At 54.8% G+C, this 23,502-nt stretch overlaps 1 protein-coding gene across 9 annotated transcripts in view; it reads left to right on the top strand.

The window, feature by feature from the left end:
- Nucleotides 1–23,502, top strand: part of ARHGEF11 (Rho guanine nucleotide exchange factor 11) — an 81,504-nt gene that overhangs the window by 35,820 nt on the left and 22,182 nt on the right. For 5 of the 9 annotated variants that reach the window (XM_043535262.1, XM_043535267.1, XM_043535264.1 and 2 more), the window contains exons 2-19: nucleotides 3,858–3,890; nucleotides 5,536–5,627; nucleotides 9,334–9,432; nucleotides 11,033–11,082; nucleotides 11,191–11,248; nucleotides 13,320–13,498; nucleotides 13,690–13,761; nucleotides 14,340–14,459; nucleotides 15,013–15,067; nucleotides 16,496–16,572; nucleotides 17,662–17,799; nucleotides 18,394–18,468; nucleotides 19,251–19,352; nucleotides 20,037–20,135; nucleotides 20,764–20,806; nucleotides 21,894–21,990; nucleotides 22,132–22,254; nucleotides 22,900–22,923. In XM_043535262.1, coding sequence (XP_043391197.1) covers nucleotides 3,858–3,890; nucleotides 5,536–5,627; nucleotides 9,334–9,432; nucleotides 11,033–11,082; nucleotides 11,191–11,248; nucleotides 13,320–13,498; nucleotides 13,690–13,761; nucleotides 14,340–14,459; nucleotides 15,013–15,067; nucleotides 16,496–16,572; nucleotides 17,662–17,799; nucleotides 18,394–18,468; nucleotides 19,251–19,352; nucleotides 20,037–20,135; nucleotides 20,764–20,806; nucleotides 21,894–21,990; nucleotides 22,132–22,254; nucleotides 22,900–22,923 — 1,536 coding nt within the window. Of the gene's footprint in view, nucleotides 1–3,857; nucleotides 3,891–5,115; nucleotides 5,166–5,535; nucleotides 5,628–9,333; nucleotides 9,433–11,032; nucleotides 11,083–11,190; nucleotides 11,249–13,319; nucleotides 13,499–13,689; nucleotides 13,762–14,339; nucleotides 14,460–15,012; nucleotides 15,068–16,495; nucleotides 16,573–17,661; nucleotides 17,800–18,393; nucleotides 18,469–19,250; nucleotides 19,353–20,036; nucleotides 20,136–20,763; nucleotides 20,807–21,893; nucleotides 21,991–22,131; nucleotides 22,255–22,899; nucleotides 22,924–23,502 lie in introns of those variants that run through there. The other 4 variants (XM_037882914.2, XM_037882915.2, XM_043535268.1 and 1 more) reach the window with 2 other exon arrangements.

Genomic DNA, 23,502 nt, shown 5'->3' on the forward strand with positions numbered 1-23,502 from the left:
AGCTGAACTGATTCTTCTTTTAAGCCAGGGTTAAACTGACTCGAGTTCATCTGCAGTCGGGGTTTGCACCAGTTTAGCCAGATCAAACAGCTTTATTACAGTAGAGCCTGTCGAGCCCAGCTGTGCATTGCATGCGCTTCGCTCCTGCACCGATGAATTTACAATCTTAACCGATGAGACAGACAAAGGGTGGGAGAGGAAACTGAGAGAGGAGGTGACTTACCCAAGGTCACGCAGCAGGTCAGTGGCAGACCTGGGACTAGAACTCAGGTCTAGGTCAGTGGTTAGGGCCTCTTGTTTAGTAACTTCTCTAGCCTAGACCAGGCCTGTGTGTGTACTGCTGTTTGCGCTGTCCATGCGTTATAGATGCACAGAAGACATCGCTTGGGAGCTGTCGGACCAGCACCTCTGACCAGCCCAGCCCCCCCCCCCCTTCCCCCCTTCAGTGTTTCTCTTTACTTGTGCTTTGATCAGTGGGCCCTTCACCTTGACAGTCCTGGGAGTGTGCCATCCACTCATGCAGGAATGTTGCCGGGTGGCTTTGCTTTCTTATCACGCCTGTGACTCCTCCGAGGCGATGCCAGGTGTAACTTCATATTTGGGAGGTACAAGCACGTTCAGTTTAGATTTACCCCAGCATTACATGCCGTGGGAACAGGCACCATGGAAATATCGTAGATTGGTCTCCGTCCCTTCATCTGTAAGCAGAGGATGCTTCTTCCCACCTACTCCAGAGCAGTAGGTCACATTCTCCTCCTCTTCCCGGTATGAACCTCTCTGTAGTTCTCCTCCCCTTTTTCCCCAATGGAACGTTTTACTGCCCTACAACTGCTGCCGAAGCAGAAATCGTTTTTCCCGTGCATACTTGGTGCCTTCTGCATGCAGTTAGCACGGTCTGCGGACGGCAGCCGGATTCCATCTGCTGCTGATCATGAGCAAAAGTTTAAAGGTTGGGCCTTTGTGTTTTGTCTGGGCCAAAAAAAAATGTTCAAGACCGTGCCAAATTGGAAATGGAGTTTAACAGTCGTGTCGACTTGAGGCGCGGTGCGAGCAGGCTGCAGGGGGATGGATCCTGGGGATTTACTCCACCAATCTGGCACAAAACTTGGCAGTGGCTTCTTGTTTTCGTGTGTCTGTGCACACGTCCCAAAGAGCTAATGCCAGTCCTTGCTTTGGCCTTGCAGAGTACAGAGCCCAGGAGTCAAATCTCTGTGTGCATGTATTAAAATATATATATGGTGTGCCTGGCTTTTAGTTACGCTTTGGTGTGCCTGGCTTTTAGTTACGCTTTGGTCCCTGTAGGCTGCCCTAGCAATGTACAGGGGCTTTCAAGTGGGCAGAACTGGCTCCCTGAGAGTACCGCACATGCCGGCCCCTTGCACAGCTCGTGTGGAGCCGGCATGCGAGCTCTGCTCCGGACCTGTGCCCAGTCCCTGGGGGGGCCGATCGGGGAAGTGGCCAGAGCGCACTGCACTGCCGCTCTTCTCAGCTTCCCAGTGACTGTAGTAGAAGCAAAGAGCAAGTTCGCATGGCCCTGCGGCTGCTTTTCACAACTCAAGCCAGGCAGACCCCTGCATGGTTCTGGCCTCCAGGGAGAGCAAAGGTGGCTTGCAGGCATCTTCACGCCCCGCCCGACCTCTCTGCCACTGCCCACGCACAAGAATTGAGCGGCTCAGCATCAGGCCCCGTTGGATTTACCTAGGCTGTGTGTTTTCTAGGGAGGAGCTGAGAACTCTGCAGCAGCGTCCAGACCTACCGAGTTTCATTAGTTCTTCCCCAGCCCTTCCCCCTTTTCTGGCTTTCATTTTTAAGTGTGGACTTAGCCTGGCGAGAAAGGAAGGAATTTGCTGCCTGCCTCAGTGAGATGGTTGCAGTCTGACTCATGCGTGTTTGTTGGTGGTGGTGGTGTTGCTTTTTCAATAAAGGTATGCGTGCGGGAGAATGGGCTTGATCCTGCCTTGTGGAGGGTGTGCGTGTGGGTGGGTGTGTGCTGGTTAGCGTGCCGTGCAACGCACGGAGGCGGTGCGCATTTTCAGAAGGGCACCCAAAGGATTTAGGAGCTTAGGGAGGAGAGTCTCAAAAGCATCTAAAACGGTTAGTGGGATGCGGGGAAAACCCAGGGTGTGTCCTGATGCGAGCGCTGCAGCCGTTCTGTTACCCCTGCTAAGCAGCAGGTGGGCAGCTTGATTGGCAGGGTTAGGCCCTTCCGTATGCAGGGTTTTAGACTGTAAGCTCTTTGGGGATCTCTGATGCTTATTGGATGTCCGTACAGCACCTAGCACCGTGCCACCTGCAGGCGCCCTTCAGGTGCCGACCTGGTAGACACGCCATGCCTGCCTCTCTCAGACGCAGCTCTCCCATCCGCTGTCTTCCTGGTCCAGAGCAGACTGACGTCGGTGGGATCTTGGTGGGCTTTGGATCAGGCCCCAAGGGAGCAGGCACGCAGGTGGCTCCGCGGCACTCGGAGAGGAGGGATCCACTTAGTGCTGCGGCTGGCGTCTCTGCTCTTGCTCGCAGTCGCGGGCAGCGCCCCTCCCTGCCAGCAGTGCAGGGGCTTGGCAGCGGGATCAAGGCCTGAGGCTGCGTGGATAAGTGCTTGGGGAAGCCACCAAAGTTCAGACTGGACCTGTAGTTTGCCCCCTACCCCCGCTGTGCAGGCGGGCACTTGTGGAACCTGTCACCGGACCCACCTCGCCCCCCTGCTCATGTGTGCTCATGGGACCCATGGTGTCCTCTCCTGCACCATCACCCCCCCCCCCCCCATCGCACCCCATTGCAAGGGTGTGCTCCCGACGCAGTGTCCCGTTCCAGGGTCACACGTGTTCTCATACAGTCCAGTTGCGTATCGTACCCAAAGGTGAAGATGTTTTGTCCTAGTGAGTACAGCTTGCATTTCCTTATCGTCGTCCTCTGTGCACAAAGCAGTCGAAGGAATCTGGTCCAAACTTTCTGGTTATGTCCACTCTGAGCCAGACCCCGAGGCTGGAAAACTCCAGCCCGAAAGCGGGGTCGTAACGGAGACCACTCAGCGCCCTTTGCTGGAGCTGTCGCTGCCTGAGTCCGCCATAACAGTCTTGCTCCTTTTTAAATTGTCCTACCCTGGAGCGGACTAGATGGGTTGGGCAAGGGGTGGGAGAAGGGAAGGGGCGTCGCTCTTGGGGCTTGGGAGGGAAGGATCAGCTGCTGGGAAGGTGATCGGTACGCAGATGTGTGGGGAAGGGAGTCAGAGGGAATTTGGCCCCGATCCTGCAAAGACACAAGCACCTACTTGCTTTCTACAAGTGACTCTAATGCATAAAATTTAAGCACTTGCGTGAGTCTTTGCGGGACCGGGGCCTGTGTGAGGCTCTGAAGGTAGCTGTACCCCTCTGGCTGTTGAATGCCCTGCGGGAAACGATTTTGGTGGGACTTGGTCCCTAGTGGACACCTGTTGGCATCCCCCTTGCCACTGTCAGCTTGAATGCAGAGGTCAAGAGCTGAATTGGCTACAGAGGGGGAGCTCCCCTTCCGCTCCTCGAAGGAGTCCTGTTGGGTCACTGAGGGTATGTCTGCAGCCCCTCCCACCCCAGGTCGGCAGACTCTGGCTGGTGGGTAAAAAGCACTTTGAAGCGGCAGCTCTGGCTCTGAAGCCTAGGGCTAGCCGCGCATCTGCCTCTTGCTGTCTGTCCGTCCCCTCTCCTGAGTTCTGAGTATGTTTACAGCTGCGTCATCCATTACACCTCTGTCTCTTTTCTCTATTTGTCTCCTCTTCCCCCCCTCCCCCCCCGCACTCCCAATGCTGTCCTCTGGACCATGCGCCATCTTTACCACCGTCCTTGTCTTTGGTGTCAATTTCTGTCTTCCCTCCTGGGCAACAGGCCAGCCAGTAAAAAGCATTCTCACCTGCCCAGGTAAGATGGGGCCGGGGGCGGGCTGACAGAATCGCATACTTGGCGATGCACTCGCTTTGTTGAAGCCCCTGTGTTCAAAGTGAAGGTGGAGATGGTGTCACTCAGCTCTCATGTAAATGTCCTCGTGGCCTTTCTTCTGCCATTTTATATTGTCCACACAAAAAAAAACCCAACGACCCCCCAACCTGGCTGGCTCAAGGGAGCCAGGGAAGATAAAACGGGGTCTTTCACCTCTTGTGTCCTGGTACTAATGTGGCATCAGATCAGGAGAACTGGCTGGCCCCGGGGATATTGGGGAATGGAATATGGGGCCTTCCCCCATAGGATCCTGTAGGGTGCTGTCTCCAGTATGCCACCAGGTTGGAGGGAGCGGCTGGCTCTAGAAGATCGGGAAATCAGATATGGGGCCTTTCCCCTATAGGGCCCTGGTTCCAATATGGCACCAGATTTGGGGGAACTGGCTGTCTTGGGAGGTGTGGGGTGGCAACAATGGGGTATGCGGCCTTTCCCTTATAGGATCCTGATTCCAGTCTGGCCCCACGCTGGGGGCAGTAGGTACTAAGGTCTTGCCTTCGCTGCAGTTAATTCAGATGTTGCGCCAATCTCAAATCCTGTCCACACGCACAACCCCCTCACTCGCGTACCGTGGTGCTATTAACTCAAATTGGCTGCGGGGAGGAGGGGGCAGGCTACAGCTCGAGATAGCGCTGCTCCCTGCAGCCTGCGTGTTCTCCCGTGTGGCTGCTCTCCCTCAAGCCTGGCTAGCTAGAGAGGCGTCTGCGCAAGGGTAGGTAACTGGAGTGAACGCTACCCTTCGCCGTGAGTCACGGCTGCAGGTCGCCCCCGTGTGCTGGCTGCCTAGCGGCTTGCGTGAAGAATTTGTTGGGACTCAGTCCAGCTCCTGCTGGGTCGGTGTGTCCGCAGCATGCCGGTCCACCACAGCATTAGGCAGAGAGAGCTGGCCAGGACCGAATGGGCCGTGGATTCGGAGCTCCCTTCTCACCCCATGGTCAGCTGGTCCCTCCTGGGTAGGAGAGGCCTGGGAAGCTTGCAAAGCCAGTGCTATTGTTGTACCTCTTCCATGCGCGGAAAGCAGCTTTGGCCTGCAGGGCTCTCAATCCAGCCCCCTCCCCCATCACAGAACTGCCTGGAATAGCAAGAGCACCCCAAAAAGAAATAAATTTAAAAAAAAAGAGAAAGTAACTGTCCATTGTCTCTCTCATTCGTTCCTCGCTGCTTCATGTTCTCTTCTTCCATCAGCCCCATTGCAGCCTGGTAAGCTCTGACGCTGACCTCCTGTGCTGTGCGTGTGGTTTGCATGAGCGCATCTCTCTGTTGTTCGTCATGTTCTGTGGAAACCAAACCATCCCCTCTCCCTGCCCGTCCCTCCGGGGTTAGCAGACCCGCGGGTTACAGGGTGTAGCGCCCTCCCTGGGACTCTGGCTCTCTCTGCTGGAGGCCGCTTTTGGCAGTGGGGAGAAGCATTCTTCAGCTCCAGTCCTGGCCCTGCGGGAAACGGCGATCGCTTGCCCTGAGAGCTGCTCTGGCTACTGCTGGGGCTTGCTGTGTCCTTAGCGGGAGGCGTCTTGTAAGTGGAAGGATAAGTCTTGTTCCTCCATGACTGTGTCTGTCTCATTCCCTTCAGGTTAAGCAGCCTGTCTTCACTGGGCGATTCGGCTCCAGGACGCAGGTCTCCCGGGCACCGTCGCCAGCCGTCTGACTGCACTGAAACACCAGGTAGCTTTTCCTTCTTTCCTCCCCACTCTGCGTTGCTATGACAGCAGGCTCGGGGCTGTACCATCTGGCTGTCTTGGCTACGTCTCTGGCCCCCCCATCGCTTCCCAACACCTCCCAGTTGTGATGGTCTTGATCCCCCCCGGGAGGTGGGCAGGTCTTGTCTGCCCACTGGGCGCACAAGGAGCTCTGAGGCCCACAGACGGGAAGTCACTTGCCCAAGGCCGCGGCAGCAGAGCAGAGAACAGAACCCAGGTCACCCACGTCCCAGGCGAGCTCCCTGACCACGGGACCGTCAGGCACACAGGTAAAGCTGGCTGGAAGATCATGATGCAGGTGGCCGGAGGCTTTGGCATGCGTGTCTCTGTGCAGCGTGAAGCCCGTGTTATCAGACTCAGAGATTATAAGTCCAGAAGGAACATCTAGTCAGGCCTCTTGCAGCACCCAGGCTAGACAGTTTCACCTGGTGATTCCTGGACTGGACCCGTAGCGGCTGATTGAGCCAGAGGGCATCATTTTCTAGAAAGAGACATTGGATCCTGAGTAAGCTTTGGAATTGGGGCAGGGCAGGCTGGGAATGACATTGGGGGGTAGGGGTGTCCTCATGAGCCATCAGCTGTTCTGGTCTTTGTGGGTTTGAATGGCTCACCTGCCCTTTACCGCGATGGAGGGGAGACATGGGGGATAAAATGATCTTTTCCAGGCCTGTGATAATTACTCCTCCCATCTAGGCCTTCATATGGGGCTACTTACACCTTTCGTCTAGGGTAGAATTGGGAAATGAGAGTTGGGACCCCAGGAATCTATTAATATCTCTGCCACTGATTGCCTGCCAAGTTGCTGCCCTCCCTGTGCCTCCGTTTCCCAATCTGTAAAATGGGGATAATGACACTCCCCTCCCTTGTGAAGCACTTTGAGATCTGTGGATGGAAAGTGCGAGGTTAGAGCTAGCGAGGATGATGACGATGGTTCTGTTTACGATTCCAGTTGCCCAACCAGTGAAAACGGAAGAGTGGCCTTGTGGCTAGGTGTGGACATGGAAAGCGTGTTGCAGCACCCTCCCTGCTTTGGCATGTGCCACCCCAGTTCCCACTGGAGGGGCAGTCCCCCTCCTGCACTGTGAGTTGCAGTCTAGCCCTCACTCCTGCTGCATCAGGTTGGTCCCTGTACCCTAAAAAGGGGAGAGGGAAATCCTTAGAACAGAGCCATGCGTTCGAGAGCAGTGGTGACATGGGGCCAGGCCCTTGCCCTGAAATGCTTCTGCAGTGCTGGAGCAAAGCTTGCAGGCCGTGATCCTCGATTAGCCCCCTGGCCACAGTGCTTGGGGTATAACTGCAGAGCATGCACCGAGTGCAAGAATCGGCCAACGCAAAAGCGCGAGGTGATGCGGGGCTGTCTGGCGCCAACGCCAGGTGCTGATCTTGGAAAGGGAATGGCTGTCTGCCTAGAGCAGTGGTTCTCAACCAGCGGTACACATACCCCTGGGGGTACGCAGAGGTCTTCCAGGGGTACATCAACTCATCTAGATATTTGCCTAGTTTTACAACAGGCTGCATGAAAAGCCCTAGCGAAGTCAGTACCAACTAAAATTTCATACAGACAGTGACTTGTTTAGACTGCTCTGTGTGCTATGCGCTGAATTGTAAGCACAATATTTATATTCCAATTGATTTATCTTATAATTAGATGGTAAAAATGAGAAAGTCCGCAATTTGTCAGTACTAGTGAGCTGGGACACTTCTGGTTTTTTATGTCTGTTTTTTTAAGCAAGTTATTTTAAAGTGAGGTGAAACTTGGGGGTACTCAGGACAAATCAGACTCTTGAAAGGGGGACAGTCGTCTGGAAAGGTTGAGAGCCACTGGCCTAGAGGAAGGATCACTTGGTGGCTAAGGCAATGGGCTGGGATGTGGGACTTTTCAGTCGGCATTCTCTTTCTGTGCGACTCCAGGCGAGTCACTCAAGCGGCCTCAGTTTCCCTGATCTATAAAATGGCTCTGATGCGTTCCTCTCTAATGGGGTATTTGGAGGCTAAAAGCTCGGGAGGCGTTTGGATCCTATGGCAGTTCGGGGGAGGGGATATAATAATCTACCATTGATGAGTGAGGCCTCAAAAGGCTGGATTAATTGAAGGGAACAAAAAGGAGTGTGGTAAAGGGGGGAGAATTTGGGAACAGCAGATTGTTTAATACAGGAACCAAAAGAAAGTGTAGCCAGATGCACTGACCATTCTGTTCGTGGGAGATCTGTTGTCTGAGTCTGTTACCCTAAGGTCCCTGTACACCATGCTGGCAGTATAAAGGACCTCAAAGCGAGTGCAGATGAGTTACACCCACTTTAAGTTTCCTTTACGCTGCCAGAGCACTGTAAAAGTGAGAATGAGAATAGGGGCCCAGACAGTCTCACGGCTGTGGCCGTGGGGGGATGATGAATATGGCAGAAAGAAATTCCTGTTTGTGGGCTCAGTTGCAACAGTATTTGTCTGCCCTATGAGATTAGGTAAATAGGTCCAGTCCTGCTTCCATATTGAACCCCGTGGGTGTGGGATGGAGCCCATAGAACCACAGAAAGTGAGTTTATTCACATGCTTCACGTTGGTGTGTTTCCCACTTCGAGACTGCATGTTTGTAAGTTACTTCCTTTTTCTGCCCAAAGACCACTGTGAGTACAGATGATAGGAACTGATTTGATTTGCACACACGCCCACGTGCACACACACGTGCCCCTGACTTTGTGGCGTCTCTGTCACTTGTGCAAAACTGGGTCCAATTTCTTACTCCCTCCCCACACCTTTGTGTCATTAGTTGCATTTGTGCAAAATCAGGCCTGATGTTTCCCCTGCCCCGACCTCATGTTGTCACTTATATCTGTGCAAAGTGAGTGTCTAACACGGTCACTGGTGTAATGTGAGTGGAGAATCCGGAGTCTTTTGTACACTCGCATGGCACAGGTGAAAACACGATGGAAAGGAGACTCAGGCCCTGTTCATTTTTCTGAACCGGACCTCAGACACTCAAGAACGATGTCAGCATTACATGCACTGCAATGAACAACAGAAGCTGCATCACTTGATGATCACTAACAACATCTGCATTCCTAACAGCAACAATGAGCATAATTGCATCTCTGGCTTTCAGGGTGGTGGAAAGGAACCATAGAAGCTAGAGATAGAAAAGATCCATTAGGTCCTGTCTAGGCTATCTATCCAGGTGTCGTATATAGCAGCAGCCAGCATGGTATCTAGGGACTGAAAGGCAGCTGGTACCAGGGTATGGGATTTGAACAAACATCCCCGGGGACACTGCAGCCTTAAAAGGAAATGGAGCCACTGAAATCTAGAACCCAGGAGTCCTGGTGCATAGTGCTTTGCTTTATTACCCATCCTACTCCCCTCTCCTGGGCTCTCTGTGTGGTAGGAACATCTCTGCTTGTGATCTCCAGCATCGTGTTCAAAAATCTGTTCTCAAGCCCCGCCCAAATTATGAGTTTGACATTAAAAGTCATGGGATTTTGTTAACAAATAATTAATTTCAGGGGAGTGGGGTTTTGTTTGTTTGCATTCTGTTTTCTGGGCCTTAGTCTTCCCCTGGCCTCGGAGAACGAACAGTAGCCATAGGCCGTCTGGAAATTGGAGCCACAACTAGCCTAGAGCCTGGATTTAAACTCCAGCCTCTCATGCCTCATTTGTTTTTTCCCCCCGCCCCGCTGAAGGTTTGGTCCAACGCTGTGTCATCATCCAGCAGGATCAGCATGGCTTTGGCTTCACTGTCAGCGGGGACCGGATCGTCCTGGTGCAGTCTGTCCGGCCAGGTGAGCAGCTACCCTGTGCCCCTATGTTGGGGGCACATGGATATTTGTGTATGAATGGGACTCCCCTAGTTCACTTGGCCCCCCGCTCCTCTCTGGCCCCAGGGAAAAGGGGGATCCTTCTTTGCAAAGCCTGTTGGATCAAGAGAGAGAGCAGTTCTGGAGGATGAAGAGGAGTTAAGCTGTGTGAGGCCATGGTTGGGATGGTGGTAGGGGGATTGGGGTATGTATGTGCCTAGATGGGAGTCTTGATTCTGACCAGCTTGGACACCCAGAGGTGGGAATTAACCCAAAAGCGGCTCCCGAGAGCAACAGCCAAGTTCCCATGTTGTGCCGTCTCTGCTCTCCGGGCAGCGCCAGGTTAACCACCGTGCTCTACCCGGTTGTTACATAATCGCAGCTGGTTGCTGACTATGGGCTCAGGGAATTCCCCTTCTAGCCCTCAGCAAACACACATTCAGCAACTTTCACTCTGGGCTTTGTGGCGTGGAGGTGCTTTAGCTTTTTGCTGTCTGATGGTTTTGAGGGGAGGTAGGGCTAGAAGCAACGATTTCAATAGACAGCGAGCTGCTCTTATTACAAACTGATGCCTCCCCCCGACCCCAACCCCCGCAAAAAAAGACTAACACTCAGACCAGGAAAAATTCAGATAGATAAAGGAGGAAAAGTCCTACAGATTTAAAGGGACACAGATAAAAATCAAACCCCTTATCCTGCAATGGGATCTGCATGGAGAGACCCCCTGCATCGACCCCAGTGACTTCAACAGGACTTTGGGTGGTCATAGATTCCATTTGCATGAATCCTATGACAAGTCCCAAATATTTTAGTAAAGGACAGCCAGTGTGCCTGATTCCCCACTGCCCTGTTACTTGTGCAGTCACTTACACTAGTGCAAAGTGAGTCGGGTTCTCTAGTGCCCTGTCCCGGGCAGTCACGCCCGCTTTGTGCTGGGGTAAAAGACCATCCTGGGTGCAGTGCTGCAGGGAGACATGCCCCTCCGTTCTGACTTGCGTTGCCTTTAATGAGAGATCGTTAAAGCTGAAAGAATCTTTAATCTACTTTCCTTCTTTGCCTTTTTTTTATTTGCTAGTCATGCTGTTTGAAATTGAACCTCATGGAAACATTTCCTCTTCGCTTTAGCAACAGAGAATTTTTCAGTGTATTTAAACTTTTAACAGTTGCATTAAAGAAGGGGGGATTGGCAGGGGAAGAGCTTAAATAATAAAGCTACTTTTACTGATGCTTAGGCCCCAATCCTGCAATTGGATTTGTGTGGACAGATCCCCTTGCCTAGACAGAAGCCCTAAAGGAGAACAAACACATGGCAGGTGGTAGTCACGTTGCTTAATGCACTACTGGAAGACACTTGGATATTAGTGATGAGGTCGATATAAGAACTACATGGAATAGAATAAAACAGAGCTCCCCATAGGAGGAGGGAAAACCTAGATTTTGGACCCTAACGTCTACTTATGCTGTTGCAGTGAATGTGTTGAATCCCCTGGCGCCTTGTGGCGCGAGCGCTGCGGATGTTTTCATGTTGCTGGGGCTGCACGTTGTTATTTACTGTAACTCCCTTCCTCTGCCTGTTGCATTACAGGAGGAGCAGCCATGAAGGCCGGGGTGCAAGAGGGTGACCGGATCGTCAAGGTGAGCAGCAAACCCCAAGCCGAGGCTTCCCAGGGGTGTTCCCTAGTGCTTCGCTCTGTGGGCCAGCGCTGGGGCTGCGGGTCTGAGGCTGTCTGTCTCCTCTTGCAGGTGAACGGCACAATGGTGACAAACAGCTCCCATCTCGAAGTGGTGAAGCTCATCAAATGTGAGTAGGTAGAAGGGGTGAATGGGGCCTTTTCCCGCTAGGTCGCTGGTTATAGGCCAGCCCCGGTCTCTAGTGGCGGAGAGTTTGGGGATGGCGTATTGTGGAAAGGGTTAGGGGGCCCTGAGGCTAAGAGCAGAGCGGAGAGGGCAGAGACCAAATGAGCCAGGCACACTGAGCTCTCTTCTCCCCCTGGGGATTCTCCAGGATGGGGCTGAAGTGCTCTGGTGTGGGGAAGCTTGCTGTCACCGCTGTGCCTGCTCCATGAACAAACTGGGGCGTCTGGTCTCCCAGGTCGAAAACGCCAACAATCCCATGTTTAAAAAGTGCTTGATGTAAAATGTGCTGATTGGCGAGCCTCGCTGACCGACGGCGTTGGGAAGGGGAGTCATTTGCAAGCTGGAGCAGTCAATAGAGCGGTGGGCGCAGCCAGATCTCTGCGGCTTCCCATTATGGTTGTTGCAGGAGGAGCTGTTTTGGAGAACGTCACTTCCCATCCCTTTCCTGAAGGGACTTCCAAGAACAGCTTAACCCTTCCCTTGCCGATTTGGTCATCCCCACCCTGCGTTACAATGCTCTCTATTTATCCATCTGTCTGCATCAGGGTTTTATACGGCTGCCCGTCACCATAGCAGCTGGGCAAATAGCCAGTAGTGAAGTCTCCAGTGGACTTCATGGGGTGTCTGGCTCTTCTCCTGTGGAGAGGTAAACGCTTTGCCTAGGGTGGGGTTTTGGTTGTGTTGGCTGGTTTGTTTCAGGGTTTGTAGGTACGGGGCGGGGGGGCATGGTGGTGTCATCCTGGCTATGGTGAAGAGGAAGGTTTTTCGGCGTCCCCTAAAGGCGGTCCGACTCTGGATTTGCTCCGTCTCCTCTGGACGTGCATTTCATAGCAAAGTCTCCTCCCCCGGGAATGCTTTGACCCTTGGTCTCGTGCCCATTGTCTTGCATTTTGTGATCTGCATCGTTGTCGCCGTGGGTCACAGATTGAAGTTCAGTCTTCGAATGTCGGTGGGGCTTGACCAGTTGCTTTTGATGATTAGGACCGAAGCCTTAAACTGGCATCGGGACCAGACTGAGATGTGTTCACGGTGGCCTAAGCCGGGGGAAGGTGGGCAGCTGCATTCTGCACCAGCTGGAGCCTGGCCATTGTCTTCAGATACAGATAACCGTACTCCACCTGGGAGGTGATGGATGCATGGGCCACTGGAGCTGGCTCCTTGCCTGGGAGAGTGGGAGGAGATTCCTAGCAAGCTGGAGGAGGTGGAAGGTGTTTTAGACCCTGGTACTCTCTGGGCTTGGTGAGGACTCAAACCAGGACCCTGAGTCTTCACACCACCTTGCTGATGGGGGCCTGTACACCTGGGCAGCCTTGGGCTCTGTGCCTCAGTTTCCCAGTGTGTGAAATGGCGATAATGATACTGACCTCCTTTGTACAGCTCTTTGAGGTGTATGGATGAAGAGCACAAGATAAAAACTAGGGATTAGTATGTGCCTTGGCTGTTTCCTGGGTACGCTTTACGAATGTTCCTAAGGCTGGTGGTGTACTGTCCTCCTGCCCTGTATAGGGTGCAGTGGGCTAGCGTCTGTGACCTGAATTAACCCTAATGCTGAGGGTAGGAGGGAAAATCACCCACCGTTTTAATCTAAGGGTTGGTCTACACTGAACACCTGTGTTTCGCAGAGGTGTGAAAAATCCACCCCCGAGAGACGTAGCTCCGTCAGCCTCACCCCTGGGGTGGACAGCACTAGGTTGATGGAAGAATTCTTCCAGCCACCTCGCTACTGCCTCTCGGAGAGGGGGATTGCCTACGCCGAGGGGAGAACCCCTCTCGTCGCTGTCGTGAGTGTACAGCAGTGCAGCTGTTGCATTTTCAGTGCAGACGTACCCTTAAGATCAGCTTCGATTGCAGCTCCATCTGTTTCAGACTCCTGCGTTGTGGATTTGGGGTTGGGGTGCGGGGAGGCAATGATCAGGTCTCTTCTAGATGCCGTGATCCCCCCATTTTAAATCCTCATCCACTGGCTAGTTATAAAGTGGGTCTCTCTCTCCACCCGTGCTCCTTTTCTTCTCCAGCCGGTGCCTACGTTGCGCTGACCCTCCTGGGGTCTCCTCCTCCCTCAGTGGTGCTCTCCAGTCCTCAGCAAGACGTGAGCATATCGGGGGCTCCTGGGATTGCACCCCTGTGCCCCCCGCCCCCTTCCCCGCCACCGCTGCCTCCACCACAGCGCATCACAGGACCCAAACCGTTGCAGGTAACCGGACGGCACGGCGCTCCCACGGGTGGTTTGTCCTGGATCTCCTGGGGGGATGGGAAAGCGGGGTCCTCAGTCTGCTGCGTCTCTCCAGCGCTGCTCCACTCGAGGGGGCGGGGGGGAAAGATGGGGAGATGAAAGCAAAGCTCTGTCCGTCCCCTCACTCTGCCCACGTCTGTTCCAAATCACAGGACCCAGAAGTTCAAAAGCATGCGACGCAGATCCTCCGCAACATGCTGAGACAGGAGGAAGCAGAGTTACAGGTACGGGGCATTGGCTGTCTCCTTCCTGTGGCGAGCCACACTGGAGCAGACCTTTGCCCTGTCTAGTGTGCTGCTAGGCCTCTTTGCTTATCCTGGAGCGGACTATTGCTCCTTCCAGTCCAATCCTTCACGTCGGATCAGACCAGTGGGCCGTCTCCTCTGATATCTTGCCTGTAGCAGAGAAGACAATTGTTCCAGCTAATCTCATGGGTCTCCTTCCTGCCGTGCGGCTCAGACCTCCGTTCCATGTAATCCAGGCTCCTGCCTCCGCCCATGGCATGGCTGGTGTTTCCAAGGAAGAGGAACCTTCCCCGCCCCACAGTAAAGTGTGAGGCCGATTGTACAGTCTTTGGGGGACGAGAGGTGTATTTCCTTCCTTATCCCCCTGGCCACCAGCTGATGCCCTGTAGCAGCAGGTGCGGTCACACCGAAGCTACACCAGGGTATTGATCAGAGCCATCCATCCCTCCCCCGCCTTATTTTGTTTTGTAGCCCTCACTCCGTGCTCTGCACCCCGTGCCGGTTCTCCTCAGTGTGGCTGGCTGTAACCTCATCCCCCTTCTTGTCTCCCCGCTCAGCGGTTCTGCGAGGTGTACAGCCGGAACCCCGCCACCACGCTGGAGGAACAGATCGAGGGGGCGCGCAGAAGGGTCAGCCAGTTGCAGCTCAAGATCCGACAGGAAACAAGCGGCTCGGTGGTATGCAAGAGGAATCCTTACTTCCTGGTTCTAAATGTCATGTGACTCCCCCCCTCTCCTCCCTGACACTCCACCCTCCTCAGAAGTTGGTGCCAGGGGAAGCCTGAACTGGGTTTAGTCCTGTTGTGGAGATGGACAAGCTGAGGCGTGCCCTCCTGCAGTGTGAAATCTCCCAGAATGCACTGCCTCTGGGGGCTGAGCCGTGAACTGTGGGGGTAGGTACCTAGAGGGCATTGAGGGTGAAATGGGTTAGGTGAAGGCTTGAAACCAGTTCAGCCGGGCTAGTGAGGAAGTGCGGCGCTGTGTGTGCATGAACTGGTTGAACACCCCCGCACCCCCCTGCGTGACCTATTCTGGGGTACCCTTCCCAGCTCTGCCACAGACTCTGTGTGACAGCTTCTTAGCCCCGGAGGTGCTGAGAGCCCCTCTTGAAATTGAAGGCAGCTGGTCTGCCCCCTTTGTAGACCAGGCTCTTGTCCCTTTCCGTGCCTCAGTTTCCCCACCTGTAAAGCAGGGCTAACAACACTGACCCCTCTGTATCCTTCAATTGTAGGATTTGGGGCGGCCGTGCTGCAACTCCGGCTCAGCCGGTCTCCAGGGGACAGAAGGTGAGTCGTGCTGTTGCTGACATGCAGCTGTGCATACCCGCTGCTACCATCCGTCCGACCTCGCAACAGACGATTTGTCTGGGGGACTTCAGCTTGCAGCTCCTTGTCTCCGGACGCTGTAGCCATCCCAGGCATTTGACAAGCTTTGCTTGCACTGGGTGCGATGAGGGCTTCGGCTCGGCTGTGATAGCATCTGTCCGGCGCAGATGGGAAGCTACGAGCATTGTAACTGTCCCCATTCAGGAGTTCCTCGCATTGGGAAATTACCCAGAAGTCTTTGTTCCCAACAGTCACACTGCTGCGTGCTATAGGATAGGGACTCCCGGACTCCCAGAATGCACCGGTGCAGGGCCACTTTAGTTCTGCCCAACCGCATTGCTGTATGGGATATGTTGTAAAGAGACACGAGTGTTTGCAGCCAGCATCCCTGTGACGGCCACCTGGCTCGGTGTAGATAAACGCTGCACGTATCCCTGTTCTCCTCCACCCCAGAGTAATCCCTCCGCTAGTGTCCATTGGAGAGCCGGGCGGGAAGGTTTCCACAAAACGTGTTTTCACCGGAAAATGTAAATTTGTTGAAACCGTAACAGTTCGTGGGAAAGGGTTGGTTTCAGCCAATTTCCTGGTTTTGGGGGGTGGGGGGATGGGATTCAAAATGAAAGGTTCCATTTTCCACTTCGAAACGACATTTTTGTTTTGAAATTTCAGTTAATTTGTCGTAAAATCATTTTTTTAAAAGGTTGAAATCGAAATGAGACGTTTCAGAATTATTGGAAGAAAAGGTGTCGACTGACCCGAGCTGAATTTTATTTTATTTTGTTATTTGCAGAAATGTTAGAGATTTCAACTTTTGGGCCCGATTTGGAATGGGAAATTTATTTTTTTAATTGCAAATTTTTGTGGGATAGAAAAACCATCTCCTGCCTCGCTCTAGTCCGCTGCTCTTTGCCTTTTCACACTCTACACATCCCGTGTGGCTCCCCCTCTTTCTCCTCCTTTGCTGCCCGGCGTTGCTTTCCCATCTTGTGCCCAGCAGAGCTCCGGTCTCGAAGCCTGTAGGACTAGTCGCATTTGCATGTGGCTTTCTGCTTTCTTTTGCCTCTGCCCCTTGTCTAGGATTCTAACGAGCTGTAACCCCCGGTAAAGACCAGAGCTTCTCTTCCCTTATCAGAGGCCAAAATTGGGGTTGCATGAACCTGCCTTAAGCATTCTCAGTCTGATTCTCTTGCGGGGTCTCAGCCAGCCCACAGATCTACCCCTCCTGTCATCAGAGGAGAGGAGATGGCAAAGGGAATGTGGGGAGGTGGGTCCATAGGTCTAGACTGAGGGCTGCTCTGCCCCCTCTCCCATCGCTCGGTGTCTCCTTTGCCATTGATCCTCTTGTGGGGTTTAATTTGGCCTCCATCTGCGTGTCTCCTCCGTTCCCAGGCCGCCTCTCTCTGGACTCTCAGGACGGCGACAGCGGTTTGGATTCAGGCACCGAGCGGTTTCCTTCGGTGAGCGAGGTGAGGGCTGCACAGAAGGGCATCAGGGAGGTGCTGCTCACTGTTCCCGGGCTAAGGGCCAGGTCCATTTTGCATGTAGAGGAGAGAGTCGACCTCTGTGCTTTGTTGGAAAAGTAGCTTCTGTCCCCCAAACCTCCGGCACTTGCTAAGTGCAGGGGGTTGGAAAAATCAGACATCATTTAAAATCAGTCTAATCAACTCTGGGAATCCCAGACCCCAAATCAGGATCCTGGTGTTATTGCAAGGGGGGTCCCTGCAGGCAGAGTGAAGGTTTCTTACCTTAGCATGTTGGATATCTTGTAAGTACAGCCGTCACTCTAAATGTCTTGGGGTTTCTAAGGGTCAGGGTTTAGGATCATTGCAACATCCCTGCGAAGTCTCTTCCCGTTCAGTTATTGATCCATCCTCTCAGCCTTCTCCTCCCTCAATACAGAGGGTACCGCTGTCCAGAATGTCCCAGGGCCAGAGTTTTAAAGCTAATTAGGTGCCTAGAGGGACTCTCAGTGGGTGTTGCAGGCTTAGACGCTTTTGAAAATCTCCATAAGTGTCGAAACGCCTTTAAGAATCTTGTCCTAAGTAGGAAATTTCCCCCCTTAGTCTTTTTTGGTCTGGGACTTTATATAGAGCCACAGATTGACGTGGTGCTTCCCAGAGCATGGGTAAGAGTACCCAACCTGGCCCCAGGAATTTGCAGTGTCAATAAGACCAGCCAGACGCAGGGGAGGGAGGTGTCTGCAGGTTACTACTGAGAAGAGTGGAGGCGTCAGGGGGCAGCGTGGGGGAAGGCCGGAAGTTGAGCCTGGGCGCGGGTGTCAGGTGTGCACACCGATCTAATTACACTGGTTTAGAAATTGATTTGTTAATTTGGTTCAACCCTCCCTCACATTTGGGCACGCTGTTGGATCGGTTTAGATGTTGGCCTTGGTCTTTGATGTGGCCACTGGTCCCTTGGACCTGGGAGGCATGTGAGTCAACACAGCCTGGTACTCTCAGCCTGAGCAGGCCTGGCACTGCTTTTGTCCCTGGGGGTTTCCCCGGCTGTCCCCTTCTCGGTTGCTAATGTCGTAAGATGATTGCTGTCCTGAGCAGATCTCTCTGAACCGGAACTCCGTTCTCTCCGACCCCGGCCTCGACAGCCCGCGCACCTCCCCGGTCATCACCTCCAAGATGTTCCAGCACCATCGCCGCCAAGGCTCGGACACGCCCTTTCTGCCCGTCGCGGAGCAGGTGAGGCTGGGGGGAGCTGTCGCGGGCGGAGTGGCTGGGCCTGGGCCCGCTCCCTTGTCCAGCTCTGTGGAGTTGAGTCCGATTGACAGCGACAGGCTGTAGCCAGTTCTGCCTTGGGCTGTGATCTCATCGGGGTGGGTCTGATCAGCACCCAAACTGCAGCAGAGAGCGGGGTGAGTAACTTCATGGGGGATGCTCTCCCCCTAGGGTCAGTGCTGACCCCATGACACAGTGTGCTGCAGGGAGTGGGGCGCAGGGCTCCGTGGGGGCACTCTCCCCCTGGAGTCAGTGCTGACCCCATGACACAGTGTGCTGCAGGGAGTGGGGTGCGGGGCTCCGTGGGGGCGCTCTCCCCCTGGGGTCAGTGCTGACCCCAGAGTGCTATGGCTGGCCATGTCTGTGGGATGAGAGACAAACTGAGGTCCTGACTGCTCGTGTCGTGAGGTGCCAGCCATGTAGTAGCTGAGAGCGAAGGGGGCCCCAGTGAAGCCCCCCATTGAAGGGGGAGCCTAGAGTTACTGAAGGCTGAACCGGGGCTGTTAGCTGTGGCTGCTGTTGGGGTGGCCGTGTCCCAGCCTGGCCCTGTCTCCTCAGGGTTTGGAGCGGACGCCGAGGCCTCTCATCATCGGGCCAGAGGAAGATTACGATCCGGGGTATTTCAACAACGAGGTAACAGCTCCCAAGGCATCCCTCCATCTTTGTATTTACCCTGTTGGTGTCACCAGCAACCGCGGCAGTTGTGCCGGGGAGTAGGGGTTGGGACTCCTGGGTTCTGTCCCCAGCTCTAGGAGGGGAGTGGGGTCTAGTGGTCAGAGCAGGGGGGGCTGGGAGTGGGAGCTCTCAGTGGGAGTGCAGTCAAGTGTGTCCCCAGATCTTACCTCCTGGCTTTACCAGCAGGAGCATGCTCCAGCTGCCGGAAGCCGTGGGTAGGGCAGCGCGGTTACAGACGTCCACTCCGGAGCTGGGATGGTGCAAAGATGATACTGGCACGTGCTCGGGGCCAAGCGCATTGTTTGCTAGGGGCTTCCCAGCCTCTGCGCCCACCAAACCTTTGCCCCACTTCATGCTGTGTCGTATTCACTTTGCGCACGTCTTGTGGAGCTGATGACAAGGGCCGGTGGGTAGAAGGCAGCATGCAGGGAACCCTTGTTCTGCTGGCCGGGTCTGGCTGTCTTAGGCCTTGCCTAGCCTGAGGGTTTGCCCCAGTGCCGGGTAGCTGCACTGTGCAAACAGGCAGAGCTGCAAGGGTGGGTCTGACTCCGGAGCTGGATTGGCTGTGCTGGCTAATAGCCGCTCCCCTGCCTGCCCTGGGGTGTAGCTGCTGCAGCGACCCCAGTGGCTGGAAGGAGGCAAACGCCAGTTTCACCAAGGCCTTAGCTGAAGGGGGAGCCTGTTCCTTGCCCTTTGCTCTTCCCAGCTTGAATGGCTTTTTCCCTGCCCTCCCCCCGCAGTGTGACACCCTCTTCCAGGACCTGGGGAAGCTCAAATCCCGACCGGCTCACCTGGGCGTCTTCCTGCGCTACATCTTCTCCCAGGCAGATCCAAGCCCCCTGGTAAGAGCGAAACAAGCCCTCCTCAGCTACTGCAACTGCCTGTCTGTGGGGTGGGGGTGCGGAGATCCTGGCTTCGCCGCAGGAGTGGAAGCATCCTGCAGCACTGGGGGTGGCTACTGACTTGATCTCGGGAGTGCGGATATAGTGGAGTGAGGGGGGATTTAGGGCATTTCCCACCCTCTGTCTATCCCTCATCCAAAGCCCACTGAAATCACGCACTGATGGCCACTGGCTTCGGACCAGGTCCTATCCTTTCCCTCTTCCCTGGATCCAAGAGGGCAGCACTCCAGCGTAGGGCGGTGCATTTCTTACCACGCCCGCTCCATTTTCTGGGGTCCGTGTTGTTTGCTGGCTGCCCATGAAGTCCTGACTGTAGCTACTTGCGCTTAGTCCTGCCCAGGAGCCCCGAAGGCCCGACGGATACATACACTGGTGGGGCTAAGGCAGTGCTGGGTCCGACCCCTGCTGTCGTGCTGGTGTGTACCGTTGAAGTCAATGGACTTACGCAGGCGCGAGAGGTGGAAATGCCGTCCCAGGACTCCGATTCCTCCCCCCAGTCTGCCCTTGTAGAGCTCTCCTACAGTCTGTCCTATTTCCTGGAGGGATTCACTGCTGCTTTATTAAGTGTTTCTCCTTCCTTCTTCATCTCTGGTTCTTTTTCTTCTCTCTCCCCCATCCTTCCAGCTCTTCTATTTGTGCGCAGAAGTTTGCCAGCAAATGAACTCCAAGGATTCTCGGGCGTTGGGGAAGGAGATCTGGAACATCTTCTTGGAGAAGACGGCGGTGAGTGTGGGAACGTGGCTGCATTGCCAGCGAGCATGGGGCTTTCCTCCCACAGGAGAAGACCGTTAAAGTGTGGCTTCGCGATCTAACTTTCCATGTATTCAGCCTCCCAGTGTGGAAAACTTTTAACCAAGGCCTTGTGCCCCCTGGGTTTTTTGCCACCAGCATAGCTGCACTGAGGCAAACTCCAGAGAAGATGTGCTTTGCGTTACGCTGGTGCAAACTGTGTTGCATTGTTGTAAACAGTGTCTGCGCCGATGCTTGCCACCGGCGTAGCTACACAGCGGGAGGAAAAGCCAATACAGACAAGGCCCGGCAGCCTGCTTTAATTGGGGTGGGTGGTTTTAGCTGTTGCCTTTTCCGAGAGAAGTGATTTTTTCCCTTTGTTGCTTAATAGGCATGGTGGTAGCAAATATACTGCTTTATAGGGAGTGCCAAGAGGTGACGCTTTAATCGGGTTGTTTCAGTTGGTGTGAAATACTGAGCTCTGGTCTTTTAAATACAGAAGCTGCTGAGCAAAGCGCATGCAGGCTTTATTAGCACTCCCTCCGTGCCTGTCCTCCGACCTGGCACACCTATAATAATAATAATTACTGGAGACCTAATTGCATTGTTTTTTCCCTCCTAGCCTCTGAGAATAAAGGTGTCTGAGCAGTTACTAGCTGAAATCGGTAAGTGCGCGTGTGTGTGACCTCCGAGGCAATGCCGAAGCAGGACAGTGTCTGCAGCAGCATTAGATCTCAGCATCAGGGACCACCGGCTGCTTTAAATCAAAGATTCCCTTTTATTAGAGTGCAGAACTCTTTACATGCTCTGAACCTCCCTGGAGAAGGACTGTCTGCGTGGGAGAGACCTTGCTCCCCCCTTCATATTGCACTGCGTTAGGGAGGAAACATTGCCGTGTGGTTCGAGTTGGAGTCAGGACTCCTGGGTTCTTTTCCTGGCTCACTTGGGGAAGTCGCTTCCCTTCTATAAGCCTCAGTTACAGCATCTGTAAAACAGGGCTGAGAACATTACTATTAATTTGACTTACGGCTCTGCCTAATGGGCCCCAGCTGAGATCGGGGCCCCACTGTGCATGACCAAAGGGGGAGAGAGTCCCTGCCCTGAAGGGCTTAAAATTGAACTAGATAGAGGGAGGGAGGGGAAACTGAGGCACGGAGCGAGGCAGTGACTTGCCCAAGGTGACCTAACAGGCCAGTGGCAGAGCTGGCAAGAAAAGCCAGGGTTCCCAAGTCCCTTTCCACCGGGCCATGCTGCCTGTCTGTCTTACCATACCTGTCTTGCAGGCAGGGTTGGGTGGCTCAGGCCTGGATTTGCCCCCAACTCCAGCACCCAGGTGTAGCTGCCCCAATGCAAACAGACAGAGTTGCTTTTTGCACCAGGGTGGCTTTCTCCTGCTTGGAACCCTGGTGAGCTGTGCTGTTGCTAATCGAGGGGTACAATGGGGCTGCCCCGGGAGCATTCGGGTTTGCAATGGTGCAGCTCCCCTGCAGGTAGGAATCTAGGTGGGAGAGTCCCAGGGTAGACGAGGCCTTAACTTGGAGGCTGCTAGTAGGGGTGCGGAGCACCCACCGTTGCTGCTGGGGCATGCACCCCTGAAATCAGCTGCCTGACTGGCAGGCCTGGTGAGATCCTCAGCTGGAACCCGTCATGTCAGCGCCTGATGCTGCGGGTGCCCCAGGCCGTCTGTGCCCCCCCGCTGAGCGTGGCTGGTAACGAGCGCGCTTTCCTCTTGTCTCCCGTCCGCTGCTCCAGAGTCTCGCCTGCGGAACGGGGAGGACGTCCGAAGCGCCTTCTCCGAGGCTCAGGGCGCGGCGATGCCCGAGATCCAGGAGCAGATCCAGGACTACAGGTAAGGCCCTCGCACTGCCTCTGCTCCATGGCCAGGCCCACGCGTCTCGCCTACCCTCGTCTTGGGCAGCTCTTCGATGGGGTGATTGCCTGTCCCACAGAGGCTCATGGGGCTGACCTGTGGCCCTCTGTCTGTCCACAGGACGAAGCGCACCATGGGGCTGGGAAGCCTGTATGGAGAAAACGACCTGCTGGATCTGGACGGAGATCCCCAGAAGGAGCGGCAGGTGGCTGAGAAGCAGCTTGCTCAGCTGGGCGACATACTGTGAGTGCCAAGCGGGTCCCCGTCGGGCATGCGATCCAGACCAAGCCTGAATCTGGGCCCACTGACACCAGCAGAGATCGGGAGCGGCTCCGGCAGCAGGGTGCAAATGTGGGAGCGGGAGCGGAACCCAGCTCCGCCTGGCGCATTGATCCCAGGGCCGCTCCTGCGAGCTTCCGGGCACTATGGCTTTACCGTTGAAGTCCAGTTAGGACTCTGTGGTGGTGGGGGCGCAGGTGAAAGGAGCAGGCTCTGAGTGTGTGGGGCGGTGGAAGGAATGGGCTCCTGGTGTGCGGGGACAGGTGGAAGGAGCGGGCCTGGGGCTGCGGGGGCCTGCTCTGTTACACCCTGGACTGTCCCCTCTTGCCAGTGCTGGTTGGAGCAGTATTGACCCTATATGGGGGTGGGGTAGGGGGGTTCTCAGGTGTAAATTGCTGTATCCCCATTGCAGTCAAAGGAGCTCTGCTGATTTACACCGCCAAAGGATCTGGCCATGCGCCTTTAGTGCGGCTGCTTTGAGTCGTGGCCGTGAAGGGCTAGGTCTGAGACATCGTCCCTTGGGCTCCTGGGCTCAGATCAGGCAGATTAAATGGTGGTTTACGGAGGTGGCCTGGTTTCTCACACCCCTTCCCTCTTTCCCTGCTCTAGGTCGAAATACGAAGAGGATAGGAGGTGAGTGTCGGCCTGGCGCCCAGCAGTCGTGTGCATCCAGATGTGATGGTGCCATACAGATGTGGCTGTGGGGGTGGGGTTCTGGAGAGCTGAGGGAGGGGACGCGGGGCATTGCTTGGGGAGGGGGTCCTCTCGTTGCTAGATCGCTGTTTCCCCTCCCAACGCCAAGGCAACGGTGGCACAAACTTGTCATCGGCTGGATGAGTGGCCCATGTGGAAGCAGCTGGGTAGCGTCTGTCTGGGTCCTAGTGTCCCGCAGGACGGCCCCCTGCTATCGCAGAAGGCATGGACTGGCCCCGGCGTCGCAGCAGGAAGAAGAAATTTGTCCCTAGAACTGGTTCCCCACCCCAAATCCACACTGAAGTCTCCTCTGCATCGCACCCACCCCACCATCCCTGCTCTGTGGAAAAACAGCCCCCAGGGAGCTCCGCAGAGCTAGGGAGACATTGCTGATATCACACCAGCAGTGAGGGTTTCATGCTTGGGGTCCTTCCATGCCCCGTAAGTGAGTTGGCCTTGGAGCTGGGTGGGCACCTGCTCTCTGTTTAATAAAGCCATTCCACAGCGCAATGTCCTGGA

This window comes from Chelonia mydas, chromosome 24 (genome assembly GCF_015237465.2).
Source record: "Chelonia mydas isolate rCheMyd1 chromosome 24, rCheMyd1.pri.v2, whole genome shotgun sequence".
Classification (NCBI taxonomy): domain Eukaryota; kingdom Metazoa; phylum Chordata; order Testudines; family Cheloniidae; genus Chelonia; species Chelonia mydas.